Raw genomic sequence first — 16,456 nt, forward strand, 5'->3', positions numbered from 1 at the left:
ACCAATATTGAGATTAAAAAAGAAGCCGCTTTAGCAAATGGTGTCCTTTCAGTTACATTTTACTTTGCCTTCGAAGATCCTGATTGCATCGAAACGACATGCCGTCTAGCTTATAAGAATCATTAAAAGAATTTAATTTCAAAATGCAAATGAACAATGTTATTCTTGTTTACGTTTTCTATATTTATATATGATATATATTTTAAGATTTATATAGAATATTTTATTTTCAATTCGATAAGCGAAGTTTTTTTTTCCATATCTACATTATATTCAACATAATATTTCTAACATAACTAAACCACACTCTATGTTTGCATAGACGATGTGGAAGATTATCTCCGTATTTTGTTTCTGATGCAAGTAGCTTAATTTTATTGATCAACAACACTCACTTCTAATCACAAACACGTTTAAATTGTTCAGTTCCCCCCTCAACGACGTCACAAATACTTCATCTATTATTTATTTATGCTGTTTTTTCCCTCTCATTCGTAAACAAAGTATGTTAATTTAATGCAAATTTCCGAAGAGTGTTGGAAAGTGTTATCTATTAAAGTTTAATTTGGATATGAAAAATGACGAACTTTTGGGGGTTAAGCTTTTGTTTCTCTTCAGGAAGAAACATGGACAATACGGCTCTTAAAATCTGTCGGACTGACGCAAAGCAGGTAATTGGATATGACTCTTTAATAATCAAACTACATTAGACATTTAAGGATTAGCTACTCACTTTGTTGTACACACGTAGCATTGGTACAATAGAAGAAGAAAAAGCCGAAACCAACCTTGAGGATATATATATATATATATATATATATATATATATATATATATATATATATATATATATATATAGATATATATATATGGATATATATATATATATATATATATATATATATATAGATATATATATATAGATATATATATATATATATATATATATATATATATATATATAGATATATATATATATATAGATATATAGATATATATAGTATAATAGTATTCCTATACGGTAACTAACAACAGTGTTGAGCACTCTTGCAGCAGGAAGTGAACAATTGAGTCTTTGTTTTATATATAAATGTATACATAATCAGAATCTCGTGTGAAAATTTGACTATTTGATGAAAAAGAATTGTTGTAATTTCATGATTGTCTTGTTTTAAAGAGTAAGACACGAAGTTTGTTGACAATTTAGAGAATTAAAAATTTCAGGTTTACAACATGGATACATAATTTGTTAATAAATTGATTTGCAGAGAACATAATAAGCAACTGGTATTATCATTTTAGAAGTGACAAATGTATAATAACGGAGAGAAAAGTATGGAATACTGATGGAAGTTTAAAAGAGAAAGGGAGACATTTCTTCAAATCAATTTGACTACCGCAAAAGGCCAAAAGATTTTTTTTTTTTGAAGTAAGTTAATCTTTTTTTATTAAGTGTTACAAATTATCATACCGCCTTTGTTAAAAATTTTTCTTTTAATTTTGATAATTCTTCCAAAAGAAAAAGATCTTCGTTTGTTAACTTTTTAATTTTCGGTTCACTTGACAGGTTTTTTGGATTGACCCGTTCTCTTTAATAGAATTTAAAATAGTGGCAAGAACGATTATGACGAATCGAGAAATAGTGGGCGCCTTTAATGTAATTTAAAATACCAGACGATGCGCGCATGATTAAATTACGCTTCGACTCCAACCTTTAAGCATATCAGATGGCCTGCCGTAGCCAAAAACAAAACGAAAAGGAGAAAAAAAAATGGAATTCCCTGTTTTCTTTTCTTATTTTATGATGGCAAAAAAACACACATCTGAGACAAGAAGTGTCTCATTGCTTTGACCAATGAAGCAGTATAAAGAAGAAATTTAAAGAAAAAAGGTGAATTTTCCACCGGATTTTATATAAAATTATTTCTTAAACTAAAGCTGGGTGTGGTCAGTGGATTAAGTGGAAGATAATGAAATTATATGAAGATTTAATAAAGTAGAAATAAGTTTATAACAATGCCACAGTTTGTGTTCGTAGCCGAAGTCATCAGAGAAGTTGACTGATGACGTAAGCGTAGGCGTGTCTTGTTTCGCGCATGCTCATGAGATAACCGTGCCGAACACGTGTTCTCTGTAGTAAGTAATGAAGCCCCATTAATTGATTACAAACTTGGGACTGAAACAGACAACAACATTAGGAACAGCTACAATTAAAACAACAACAATAACAAACTAGAATAAAGAACAGAAAACAAAGAAGAAACCGATGCGACCTATATACCGAACGAAGAAACTGGTGCGACCTATATACCGAACGAATTAATTATAACGACTAACAGGTTTGATTTTAACAAACTGCAGAGTGGGAATGGGGGCCTTATTGAAATAACGTCATTAGATAGTCCTTTTCTTTATTTTATTTCTTTCAAACACTGACTATCCTAACTAAAACTTGCATTGTTAAATAGTCTGGGATATTAGCCTGCCGTCATTTCTGGCATTTTGTAACAAGAAGCTTAATAAAGAATTTAAAGAGATAGAGAGGTGGAGAGAGAAAAGAAATAAGAAATAAAGAAGGAAAAAATCAAACGAAGGGAAAGGCTTACCATCTTTTTTAACAAAGTTGTCCAAGGTATTGGTCATCTGGGCGTTAGGTGCGTACCAAGGGGCACCTGGTCGGGCCCATTGTCCATTGAGCATGCGCAGTTTATCAAACATATCTCCATGTCCCATATTTTTATCCGTAACCAAATTTCGAAGCACTCGGTTAATCGAAGAGACCTATATATAGGAAGAGAGAGAGAGAGCATAAAACAAAAGGATGTAATTAGTGAATCGAACGATTTCAGGAGATCTGCGTCACGCGTTCTGACCTGACGTCAAAGCTGACAAATTATTAGGCTTGGAGGAAATTATTTGAAGTTCACGAACAATTTATGGCATGCTAAGAATTCCTGAAAAATTGTATGCAAAAGGCTCAACTGAAAGTAAAAAATTGAATCTCTTCCACCAAGACAAATGAAACATGTTTAACAACAATGTCTTCATAAAATCCTCCCTTCCATCAAAAAAAGAAAAAAAAATAGAATGTTGAAAAAAGTTTTAAAAAGCTGATACCAATTTGGCGCTATAATTTATAATGATATCATATACTTTGTTTTACAAGTAATAAACCTTTCTAGTTTTTAGTTAAATTTTTAGTTTTTATAATGTTGTGAAAAGTTAAGGAATTAAGATTCCATTTTCGTTCATTTATGTTCAACAAAGGAATGAATTAAAATACAAAAAGACATTCAGTTTCACAAACAAACACACACAAAGACACACACATGTATAATAATAAATCAAATCATGACAAATCATAACGAAAACAAAAACAGACAATGAGAAGAGCGAGAAAAGAAAAGAAAGCGAACAACCAGAGTCAAATAGAGAAGAAAAATACACGATTAAAAGAAAAGCTGCGTTATAAAAGAAGTCTTTTGAATATTAAGTATTATATCCTTAAACGATTTGCTTCCATCTATTATGGATTAATAGGAAGTTAAGTTATATTCACGGCACCAACCCCCCCCCCCCTCTATCTCTATTTCTCTCTCCACCTCTACGCGGAAGAATTCCTTCTTCAGCCTACATGGAGAATCGCTACAGTTCCTTGTTTCAGGCCTGAGTAGTCATTATTGGCCAAGGGCGGTTCGGTTTGGTTGTTCATAATTCTAACGATCGTTAAAGTTTCTTTTTCATTGAGTAAAAGAGAAGTAAAATAAAAATTTGGCCTGTAAAATCACATCAGCATAATTCACTAGTCAAATATAATATGCGTTTATTTATCTATTTACTCCAGCAAAACGCTCCCAGATAGATTTAAAAGCTATGTACATCACACAGCTGAATGGGTGTACCACGCTATTATAAATTATCATTTATCACTTTGACAGGGAAAATAGAATAACAGAAACGAATAAAGAAGTTGTTTTTTCACGCTCAAACTGATAACGTTATTTCACAGAACAGAGGTTTTTAACTCATCCATGGAGAAACAGCCAACAGTGAACTTCAAGCCTCCCGGCGATAACGGCTATAAGTGTATAGCAGGGACCGGCACTTGCGCTTTAGACTGAAGCTTGAAATAGTTCTTCTCTTTATCTCAAAATTAAAGATTTGTTTTACAAGAAGAGGAAGAATAAGGAACCAAATAGATGATATAAGGTTTTCTAAAAGAAAAAAAAAGAATTTTTTACTTCAAACAGGATAAAAGTGGAAGGGAAAGTTGTGTAGAAAAGTAGGTTGAAGCAATGGGATGAATTGAGATAATGGAAGTTTAATGAAGAAAGCCATTCAGTGTTAAAAGTTTATTTCAGTCAGCCCAAGTAAGGCAATTTTCAACAAACGGTCAATGAAGCCAATTAAACAACGAACGTAATATTACAGAAAATGTCTCCTCCCTCGCGCCCCCCGCTCTCCAATTAAAAAAAGGGCAAAAGATAATTAAAAAGTCAAATTCTGATCAATCATATGCAAATGTCAACAAGAAATGTGTCTCCCACATTCAATACATTTGTCCTTACTGGGATATACATTTGTTATACATCCTGTTGTTAAAATATAAACACTTACCAAAGTCGGGGAATAATTAAGAGGTTCAAATACTTTACAAATGTACGTTTGAAAATATTTGAACCTTTGGTTTTCAATGTAAAGCCGAACAAATTTATATTAATTATATAGCACGGATGTCAGTCATTTTTGGATATATGAATCTAATATCAAAACTTTTAAATTTCAATTTAAAATATATTTTGTTAACACGTTATCTGTTGCATAGATATACTAACAACGGAATTTTACTACTTTTTTTCTGGCTTGAAAAAGTAGTTATAGTTAATTTAAGTTTTTTATGTGTATTATTTATTTAATCAAATAAGTCTCTAACATGCATATGGTGTTAGTATTGTGTTCGTTATGAAAGCTTAATTTATTTTTCAAACAAAATCAAGAAATTTTATAATAAAAATCCCAAGAAAAATGTGCTGAACACCATTGTAACCCTTATCACGCACCGCGCCCTTTATCTAATCCCCACCTCCCCCCTATACTTAATAAAAAATGAGCTCAACTATGTGTCTGATTAATCGTCAAAGTGCTGCTTAAATTGATAAAATTATAAGCCGTCATTAAGGGTTCCAATTTATAATTACATAACTATATGACATATGCTTTAACATTTTTGTGGTTGCTATTAATTCCTCTTTCATCTTTGATTTACCAAGGACGGAAGTGGGGGCGGGAGAAGGGGGGGGGTGAGGAGAGGTAGGCAGAAGAGATAGTAATGCTAACTTGTATAGTTTCGTTCAAAAAGAAACCAAAAAGAAGAAAAAGAAACAAAACAATAGAATACCAAGAATAAAACACGACCTGACTGTGCAAGCTGTAGATAACGTTGGAGCAAAGAAAATATGACACACGCCCTCAGTTTATTCAAGTAAACTTTTTCGTTTATCCCAAGTGCTGATATGTACAGTGCAGTTTATAGTTAGCTTAATATTAATCGCTTTTGTCCTCCAAATTAAGCAAACTAAAAGAAAAATTGTCAAAAAGTCTTAAAACCGCCTTTTTGGAGGTTCCGGCTATTTTCAACTATGCATGAGGAGCTCAAGTTGACAATTTAATTGTCTAAGAGAGGAACAAACGTTATAAGGATTTAGTAAATAGTTTGGTGAACTTGGAACACGATTGACCTTCATTTGACCTTCTAGCATATCTTTGAGCAATATTGATGAACTCATACTTGGAGAAAAATGTGTCTTATGACGTCAAGGTCGCAAGTGTTGAGAAGAATCAAAGACACCTAAAAAAAAGCCGATATTATGATGAGATTGGTTACAAATGATTATATAAGGAACCAGAATGCAAAAGTGCATTTTGGTTTCGATGATGTAACATGAGCAGTTTTCTTCATGAATCTGACGTAATGTATAGTGAGGGTGTACATGTTTACAAGGCAATGAAAAAGGCAATGACTCGGAAATGAATCTTTATGTATCAATATACTTAAAGGTAAGAAAATATCGAGTCGTCATGTATGACGTCATTTCCGGGATGCAAATGAAATTTGAGGTATACTAGTTATAACCTATTGATGTTTATTCACATTTAAAGACCTTTGATATCTCCTAATTCAAATTCTTTAATCGGTTTTATTCGGTTCTTTGTTAATAATTTCGAGAGCAATATCTTATACTGAGAAAAAAGTGCATTTACTTCGTTAGAAATGGGGGGAAAATGTAACAAAGGGGAAAATATTGATTCCGCAGGTGTTGAAAACCAGAAACTATATAAGACATTCGGAATATGTACTTCCGATTAAGCTTTTATATAGCTGAAGTTTGCGTTGGGTTTGTAACGTGAGACCATTCTGATTAAGCCGAGTAACATATGCAGTAAACTTACTTAATACACCCCCCCTTACCCCACCAGGGTAATGACAACTCTCAGCTCACACTTCACTATCTGTGTGGGTATTCTCTCAATTCCAAAACGTGACAATTCACTTTTCAAGAGTGTTCACGGTGAACACTCTTTCCAGGAATGAATTCAGTTTCTTCATCAGAGTGAATTCTTGTAAGATTAAAGTCCTACATAGTGAAGGCACATCTAACTATGTATGGGTTGACTTCGCAACATAATACATTAACGTCCTCTCCTCAAAAAGGCGAAAATCTTGGACGCTCCCCCAAATCATTGATTTTCACTCTTTTCGTTTGTTTCTGATCAGCGAAGTGAAAACCGTCTTATCTGATATTACATATATTTTGGGTATCCCATGATTTCTATATATTGATTCATCGTATAAGTTCAAACCATTGAAGTTTGTAGAGCCAAACAAATTTGATCATTTCGCGGTTCGATAGTTGGTGTGCTTCTTGAAGTATTATGTTACTTCTTTCAATTTACTTAACTGAATGGATTGTGGTACCACGAGATATTATAAACATTTGATGTGCCTATATATAAACCTATCAATATGTATCAGAACTACGTTTGTATTTTGGGAATAACCGAACGAACTAAGTTATACTAACAAGAAAACGCTCTTACTTTCCCTAGCTGCTGATAACCAGAATAGGTTAAATTTGAAGGCTTCTTTTTTCTTTCGGGAGGAATGAGCGCTTAAATATGATTGGCCGGCACATGGTTTTTAAAGGAAATTAAACAAAACTGATATATTTAAAAATAGAGATGGTTTTGTTTACGAAACGCGTACTGCATAAAAAGGCAAAAACAATGCGCGCAAACAACAAAAAGAAACACAAAAGCTTAAGCTTATTGAATGCTTTGTTTTGTGGTCTGTACGTTGAACGTATGCGCTCACCGCATGACGTGATGCGACCTTCACACCTCATACAACCATATCATAACAGTATAAAATATAGCGTTAAACTTCACCATATATGGCATATGCTATGGGCAGCTGATAACCTTAAAAAACAGGGCAAAAAGCTTGGTTCTAAAAAATTGAAATAAAAGAGGTAAGAAGAAGAAGAAAAGGTACGAGGATGAGGAAAGGAGGAAAAGACACACACACACACACACACATTTATACACAGGCACACATACATGCAAACAGACACGCAGAGGTGAGCGTGTTAAATGCACTTGCTAACTATATTAACAACGGATTAGAGGCTGGTATAGGGTCCCGCGTAAAGAACGGGGTATACCAGCTGATGTCGGTCTAGTTTTGAGGTTTACAAATAGAAGAGAGAGTGCGTAAGGGAGGGAGGGAGAGAGAGAAATTCTTCCAGTCCGTTAAGCTAATTACCTTCACACATTTACTAGTATATATGGTGACCTTGGAATATTGCACTTCTGTGGGGTTAGAGGGCTTGGTTATGTAACTTATAGAATACGAATCGTTTGAAGAAATGGGTCGAAAGGTTAAACAACGTATTTATATGTAACTGAATGGAGACAATACAATATATGAAGCTCACATGTGAACGATGCGTGTTAGTCTTCTCACGATATGTTCAGAATCGTTGTGTAACGAAAACCATATAAGGGATAAGTACCTTTAACACAAACGTCAATTTCATGCAAGAACATGTGGTAAAACTTACAATGCCAATGTTGACCGGAAGGTGAACCACCCCTCCTTCCCCACAACTCCACTCGACCCCGTTAAAGAACAAACATATTCTGAAACAGTTGAAATATTTTCGACCCCCTCAACATCTCCCCTTGTCCTCTTCACCGCCCCCCTCGTCTTTTACACTGTCCCTTCCCCTTCGCCTTCTCCTCCCTCCCCTAACTTTCTTTTCCCGTCCATATCGACCACATCGGTCTCGTCCATTGCTGTACGAGTGAATAATGTTGGATTAATTAGTTAGTGCACACTTTTAACCCGCCCGAGCCCCACCTCCACCTCCACCCCGCCTCCAACTCCAATTCTCAATTCTTCACTTTTTCATGTCCGATTGAACTCGCAAGTTCTTTTAAATGGAAGTTAAGATGTAGTTTAGTGACGTGTACAAACTTTGATAAAGACGTGTGACAAAATAAAGACACTGAAAAGTATACTGTATAGGGTGGTATTAGAGGGATAAGAAGGTGGGGGGGGGGGTTAAGGAGTGGTAATGAGCTACCATATTTTCTCATCCTGACGTCATCAATGTCCTTCACGTTCTACTAATTTGAATTTTCAATTTCAAATTCCAATTTATAGTTCCATGACTGATTTCATGACGTGTATAAAAATATTTAAAACAAGGATTGCGAATTTTAAACTAGAACTTTGTCCAGAAACTGAGTTCAGTTTTCTGCTAGATTTTTTTGTTTCTTTTCATTATTTCTCATCCAAGATAAGAATGTTAGTTAATAAGAAGATATTTTTAACTTTTTTTTTTTGGTCATCATCATCATCATCTTTCTCTCTCTCTCTCTGGAGTCATTTCCAAATGCTTCGCTTCTCAGAGACAAAGGTGGCAAAAATAATCATTTCATTTTCTGTTCTGTCATATATTGCGAGAAATGATTCAACATAGTCAATCCCAATCCACAAAGGGATTTGAAAAAGGAGAGTATTTTCTAGCCGTCTTTTACCGTTGACTGGTTCACTGTATTTACCCATCTGTGCTATGGGGACTCCACGGCGGGCCTAACAAGCGTAAGGAATTAACTCCTACGATGCGTGAGGAATCCCTCTCTTGAAGTCTCATGTGTTTAGACTTCTTTATTGGAAGGACTGATAGAATAATTTCAGTCATTCTTCCACTGTTTATGCTCCTAATAGTTAAACCTATAATATGCTAGTCGTATTATCTGCCTCTTTGATGAACTATTTCCAATTTTTGTGATTCGAGTTAAGGGATTATGACGTCATCAAAAGAATAAAGGATGACCAAAGAAAATGGAAGGAAAAAAATGTGGTAAATAATATATAGATATTGTTATATCGACGGATCGAGAAGTTTGCATGGGTCGCGGGTGGAAAAGTTGATTCATCGGAGAAACAGAGGGGGGAAATGGAGACCCGTCAAAATATAAAAATTAAAACTGTGAATACTCGAGGGAAAATGAACATTAACCATGACAGGGTCAAGCAGCGTAGACAGTACACAAAGTCTCCAAGCGATATTTGTGACGTCAGAATTGGAAGGGTGGTGGTGGTGGTGGTGGTGGTGGTGGGCATCAGTGCAAGGGTGGATGAATACTTGCATACTACTATACGAACGTCGTCCATTTCGTTAGTAGATATGTTGAGGATAATGATTGGATGTGGCAACTGTTGAATAGATGTTGAGAATGAGTCCGATGATGACGTTGATGATGACGTTGATGATGACGTTGAGTGACGTTGATGTTTTAATGATATACGAAACGTGTCGGGGACATTGATGATGCGTACAGTCAAGAGGACGTCGAAAATAGTTCTATGGATGATGATGATGATGATGATGATGATGATGATGATGATGATGATGATGATGATGATGATGATGATGATGATGATGATGATGATGATGATGATGATGATGATGATGATGATGATGATGATGATGATGATGATGATGATGATGATGATGATGATGATGATGATGATGATGATGATGATGATGATGATGATGATGATGATGATGATGATGATGATGATGATGATGATGATGATGATGATGATGATGATGAAGATGACGATAACGTTGACGAAGACGAAGTCGATGATGAAGAAAACGACACTGCATGTGGGGATGTTGTTGTTGTTTGTTGTCGTTGTGTTGCACATGTTTTCAACAAAAACGAAGAATAGGATGACGTTTATGACCAGAATCTATGTAGTTAATAATGGTTGACCACTGACCGACGTTGACAAGAATTACCAAGCTCCGACGTTGGCTATCTCAGTGAACATGTTACCTCTTGCTATAAGGAGTACTACTGGCGATGGGTTAGAGTACCCAGTAGCCACAAGGAAGACCCATGGAGTACTCAACAGTACTCAATAGTGACGAGGGATGTCTCACATTGACAAAAATTATTTCCCACTACCGAAAACGCCCTCACTTTCTCCTATTCTGACCCAAGGCATTTATCAAACTTGCCTCAGGTTCGTTGGCAAGATAGTGAAATTGAATTCTAATTTCAAAAACCTTGCATGTGGTAAATGTCTGTCTTCGGCACGAAAAAAAATATTTAAAAAAAATAAAAAACTACACATTGTCAGCCACTGACCATGTTTTTCTCATTTCAAGAAATACTAAACAGCATATAGCAGAAGTAAATTATAGAGTTAATAATGATATATGCAAGATGAAAGAACCCTTTATGTAATGTCGTGATGGTAAGTGGTTCTTAATCATAAAATATGGATGGAAATTCAGTCCAATATCAAAGCTGATATATCAATGTCATAAAGTCGTAATTATCCTAGAAGATTAAACACATCAGGACTATCCCATGTCGGTTTCAATTTAAATTCGAATGAATAATTTCGTCCGGTGACATCATTATAGTTTTTAATATCACTACTACATGCCAGGACTGGACTTATAAATGTTCCAAGGAAAACACGCAACATATATGTGTTTGTTTAATAATTTAGCCATATTTTTGTTTTACTCCCAAAAGAAGAAGTCGCGAATTCTTAGAGGAACTTTAACTTGCAAGTATTTTTTTAACAGAAGTACTAGTCTCTGAGGCGACTCCTCGATATTACAATATGACAAAAATTCAATTCCTATCTCCACAACGCCAGCCCAATCCATTAAAATGAAAATATTGTAAAATGATACATATATGGAGCATAAGGTTAAAGTATTTCTTAACACTGACATGCAAGCAAGCAGGGGAGCTGATTACGGCTGGAAATTTCATTCGTCGATTGAAAGAGCCCTCTGTAATTATTGTAGTGCGCGTGCGCGCTACAATTTGGCAATACTGGCAAAGTGAAGGATACCTACATGACTGGACTTTGAAACTTAAAGTTTCATATAGTCTCTGTACATTTGCAGTTTCAGAGGCTAGCTGCCTAGCCAACTTATTCTGAGCCTGTCAAGACGCTCACAAGCGCCCTCACTTTGTAGGTACCTACATGACTACACACCCTGGAGTGTTGTCCGCCCAAACAATAACACTAATAACATCCGAAATGTTCTTCTTAATACTGCAATTTGCAGGAAAATACAGTTCTAGCTAAATAAATGCTTTTACCCAACCTTCATTGAACTCACCAACATATCCGACTGTGATAGAAAAATTGCCACCATTTTTGTTTTTGCTGTTAATGTATTGCTCACTCACAACATGTTTTTTCGTGTCATTATTATCTTTATTACGTTCATTAATGCATTCCGATATTTCTAAATCCATGTAACATCATATCTTTGGTAATTTGTTTTAATGATGGAAACACTCATTTTGCTAGTTATCTACGTAATGCGATGACGTCATGATCAGGCAAAGCTGTTCCCGACGGAATGAAGGGAAGGGATTATGAGTCAAATTAGAGCGTAAAACCTATCGAAATAAATCTGTTCCACATCAGCTTATCACCTGATAGAGGTTAAGGAACACTAAGACGTACTTTTGATATAAAAAAAAAGAACAAAATTGGTAAGACATGGAGAGCGTCACGTGAGCCCATTTGACTTAATGAAGACAGATAGATGATTTGGGTAAGTTCTGTAATATTGTAAACATTTTTGCATTTCAATAACGATGGCCTGAATTGGGTTCAAATTTGCTGATGAAAATGCTCTAAGTATTGCCTGATGATTGAGAGACAAATTAAAATAGGGCCATTACCCGTTCACTTCACTAACCTATTGTATAATATATATATATATATATATATACATATATATATATATATATATATATATATATATATATATATGTACCTATTGTATTAATTTTACCGTGTTTAGTACGAATTTATTTTCATCAAGTTTAAGCAAGTAACAAACACGGAAAAAGCCCCACCCCTCCTACCCCCTCCCAAGGCCGAAATAAGGGAAAGGTAAGTGGGTCGTGCTATAACTGTTAAACAACATAACGTTTAGAAATATACCTGACATTAACATGATCGGTCATAGAGTTTCTAATTATTATGTTAGGAAGTATCGGTTGCGATTCGACGCAATCAATTTGTGTACGAAAGTCATATGGACATTTCTATTTTTACAATTTTTTGGGCAGATTCAAAAATACAAAATTGTCCAAGGCGAACGAACAGGTTAGTCATAAACGGATCGAGCGTATTTTGAGAAAAGAACGGGAAATGTTGTCACTTTTGTCGACATTTTCACACAATAGATTGAAAAACAATGTTTTGGTCCGAAGGATGCAAACACGTTTATCGACTTTTGCCAAGAATACCAAAAAGAGAAACAGAAGAAGAAAACAGAGGAGGAAGAAGAAGAAGAAGAAAAAGATAAAAAAAAAAGGCCACTTCCATAACGAATATTTAGTTGTATCGGTAAAAGATACCAGAGACCGTTATTAGGGCGAGAGTTTCTGCAAAAGAGCGAACTGTCTGTGTTTTCGTAAGCATTGAAAAATATCGACCCTATAGCCTTAAAAGGTTGGATGTACTGTTCGGCCTTTGTGACAGGCAAGCGTGCTGCCTTTCTAGTACTCCCTATACGTATATGAAGTATACAACATCGCAGGCCTACTGCTGCTACCATGCACGCTATAATAATAACAAACCATCACCACATGTACGCGAGAGAGAGAGAGAGAGAGAGATGTGGAGAGAGAGAGAAAGACAGAAAAAAAAAACTATTGATTATATTTCTGTCTGATAAATTTAATAAACGAACTAAAGCGATGTTTTGCTATTCGCTGTTTATATCACCAATTTGTATTCAAATGATCTAACGTCTTGTACAATGCCATTGATGTAAAGGTTCTCCCAATTGAAAGAGAGAAGAAAAAAAAAAACATTTTTTGATAAAAAAAAATTGAAATTGGCATTATGATGACTAAAGAATGCATACATTTTTTTTGTTTTGTTGCTCAATTCAGGTGTATTTATTCTTGATATTTTTTGTTTGTTTTTGTTTTGCTTCCCTCTTGCCATCGATATGAGAGTTTTAGTGTATTTGAACCCTATATAGCAAAGCGCGACGGGGTATATCTTTTCAGTCAAATTTCACACTATAATATAACGTTCAACTCTAAACTGTGCTAGGCACCTCAATGTCACAACTGCTGTCGCGTTACTAGGCAATATCCAATCAGATTCACCATTATATACGCGTTAGGTGTGAAGCCGGTCGATCCTACCACCTTAGGCTCACCAACGCGTCGTTTTATTCAAAGCGAACCCAGAGATTACTCACTGTGTGTTGTGCTAACTTTTACGCTACATTGAAGCAGCTCACCTTAATGTATGCTCCATTTGTTGTAGTCACTTAGAAACCTTAATCTTTCAGCCACATTTAGCAAACTAAAAGAGTCGATGATTTCATCACAAATATTAAGATCTGTGTCACAATAATAAATGTAAAACGCGATCATATTCTATACTCGTTGCTCACACATACACCCGGAGTATATATTTTACACATATAGTAGATGCATTAATTCATACGTACATACATACCTACCTACATTTACAAAAGATATCATGATGTATGAAAAAGATACCCTTATATATATATATATATATATATATATACATATATATATATATATACATATATATATATATATATATATATATATATATATATAAATATATATATATATATATATATATAGATAGATAGATAGATATATATGTAGATATATAGATATATACACTGCCTTACGTATTTACGTATCGACACAAACGCACGCGGGAAGCAACAAAACGAAAATCTCTAGTTGTACGCAATAGGCTTATACGTATATTGTTCTTTACATTGTCAAATAAGGTACATTGTGGTGAGGAGTGTTTCTAGGGAAAAATTAGCTCATATCTGACGATTCTTTAAAGAAATTGTAATGGTGCATATTTTACTTTCTGAAAATAAATAAGCTTAGGCCTAATATTGTTCATCCTAAGTTCCTATACATTATTAGCTAAACTAAACTTTTTGATAAATATCTAGTGTTTTTAAGCGAATCCTATGTCTGTAAATATACAATATAAACATACATGATGCTGTAGTAATGTGTAGAATAGTAGACTGCACTCAGTAAAGTTTGAGTTATTTTGCTCCCCAAATTTTCTGAGTTTTTGTTTTAACACATTGACAGAATCCCAAGATCCCTTAAATATCAATAATGGTAAATTTTAAACTTGTAGTGTTTTTGATATACTTTTAAAATCCCTACTCCCTTATGATTTACGAAGGTTTACATTGTAACCTATTCCTATTCTTGTACTTAACAAACTTTCTTAAATTTAGGCGAATGTTATCTGCCCACGTAGCCCCTGGTCCGAAGGTGCGCTACAAGTACATGTACTCCCCACCCCCACCCCACCCACACCCCACCCCACCGTTTATCCCCATTTCCTGTTACTGTGTTACGGAGGAGGGAGCAAAACCATAAAGAACGGTGGTTTATTCTCAGAGTATACCAGAAGGTATACCGACCGCAAGTCTCATGAATTTTCGCAGAACCGCTTCTCGATCGCATTCATTCGGTACTCGGTTCAACGGTGCCAAAATATATGCACGTCTAAAATGCACTTACTTAGCTCTATATGTAGCACCTAACTAACATGCCATGGTATTATTCCGATATTGGACTGCTAAGAAAGCTGTTTCCAACTGATATTATACAAGAAAAACAAAACATCAAAACGTATACCAATAGAAGCTTTGTGTACTATAGATGGAAGTATATTAACTAACTGGCAGATAAATATGTTTTAATTCGTATATTACCAAATACCGTATGTTTTCTATACCGATGCAACCAACAGTCTATGTTTGTTCTTTAAACTAATGGTGCAATTTTTTTTCTTTTGAGACAAGTTTTGATCCGGTTTTTCATTTCTAGGACTATTTTTGACCTTCAAACCCAGATCTTTACGCTACTGCATTTTCTATTATATCTCAATTTTCTACCTGACAAAGCTAATAGAAACTAAGGGAAAAATATTGTTCTACCGATTACCAATGACTATCGTTCAGATCGAAGAGTTTCCGAAGAAACAAAAAGAAAAACCCTAACAGTTGGTTAAATAGACCTCATGTGGAGCCTAACACTCCCTCTATAGGGTGTACAAAGCTTACTTCTAAATGATTGTATATAAGGTTTTTATTGTGATAGCTTGCCATTTTTGCGCTAGCCCCAGTTTTGATTCTAGAGGGACTGTGTCAACACGAAGGTGTCGAAACTTCTCCTACGCGCCCCATTCAACTCTGTAGCTAACAGTAGGTTTGTACCCTTGAACCGTGGCTTGGGTGTCCCATTCATGCCTCGTGCCACATTTAAGGTTTTTAGAAACTCGCTGAAGCGGATTTAAGTAACCCGTTGTCGTAGATTGGCAATCAAGATGGCTGCCATTTATACCCTTCAAGTTGTAACCATATGTAGGTCTTGTGACTTGAAGGACCTATAACGTTGTGTAGTACAGTGTTTGTAGGCAGTGACGTAAATCAAATTCTCTCAGTATATTATCTAAAACGACGAATGAATCGCCAAATTGAACCTCAAGTAAAGGTCAATGGCGTGAGTCCTTTACCAATCTGTTAACAAACAAATTAAGACCATGGAAGTTATTGTAACCCAACAAACGAACACAAACAGCAAGGCGAACGTTTATTTATTCAACGTGTTCTGTGCAGTATACTCATATATCAGATATAGCCTATACTTGTAAAGAGTTGAGGATGGGGCAGAACTTACAACCCACCCACCCCTCACTTTCAAAAATATGGACAGCTTCCCATTGACGCCCCTCTTCCGCCCGGTCCCCACGCCTATATGAGATTCGTTAATTCTAATTCTCTAACTCACT

General features: G+C 35.1%; 1 protein-coding gene across 6 annotated transcripts in view; it reads right to left on the bottom strand.

Annotated features, from left to right (window-relative positions):
• The window catches only part of LOC139969834 (paired box protein Pax-6-like), a 145,705-nt gene that overhangs the window by 29,551 nt on the left and 99,698 nt on the right, over positions 1–16,456 (bottom strand). For all 6 annotated transcript variants that reach the window (XM_071975141.1, XM_071975139.1, XM_071975140.1 and 3 more), the window contains one exon: positions 2,607–2,781. In XM_071975141.1, coding sequence (XP_071831242.1) covers positions 2,607–2,781 — 175 coding nt within the window. The remainder of the gene's footprint in view (positions 1–2,606; positions 2,782–16,456) is intronic.

The sequence above is a fragment of the Apostichopus japonicus genome, chromosome 7 (assembly GCF_037975245.1).
Source record: "Apostichopus japonicus isolate 1M-3 chromosome 7, ASM3797524v1, whole genome shotgun sequence".
Taxonomy (NCBI): Eukaryota; Metazoa; Echinodermata; class Holothuroidea; order Aspidochirotida; family Stichopodidae; genus Apostichopus; species Apostichopus japonicus.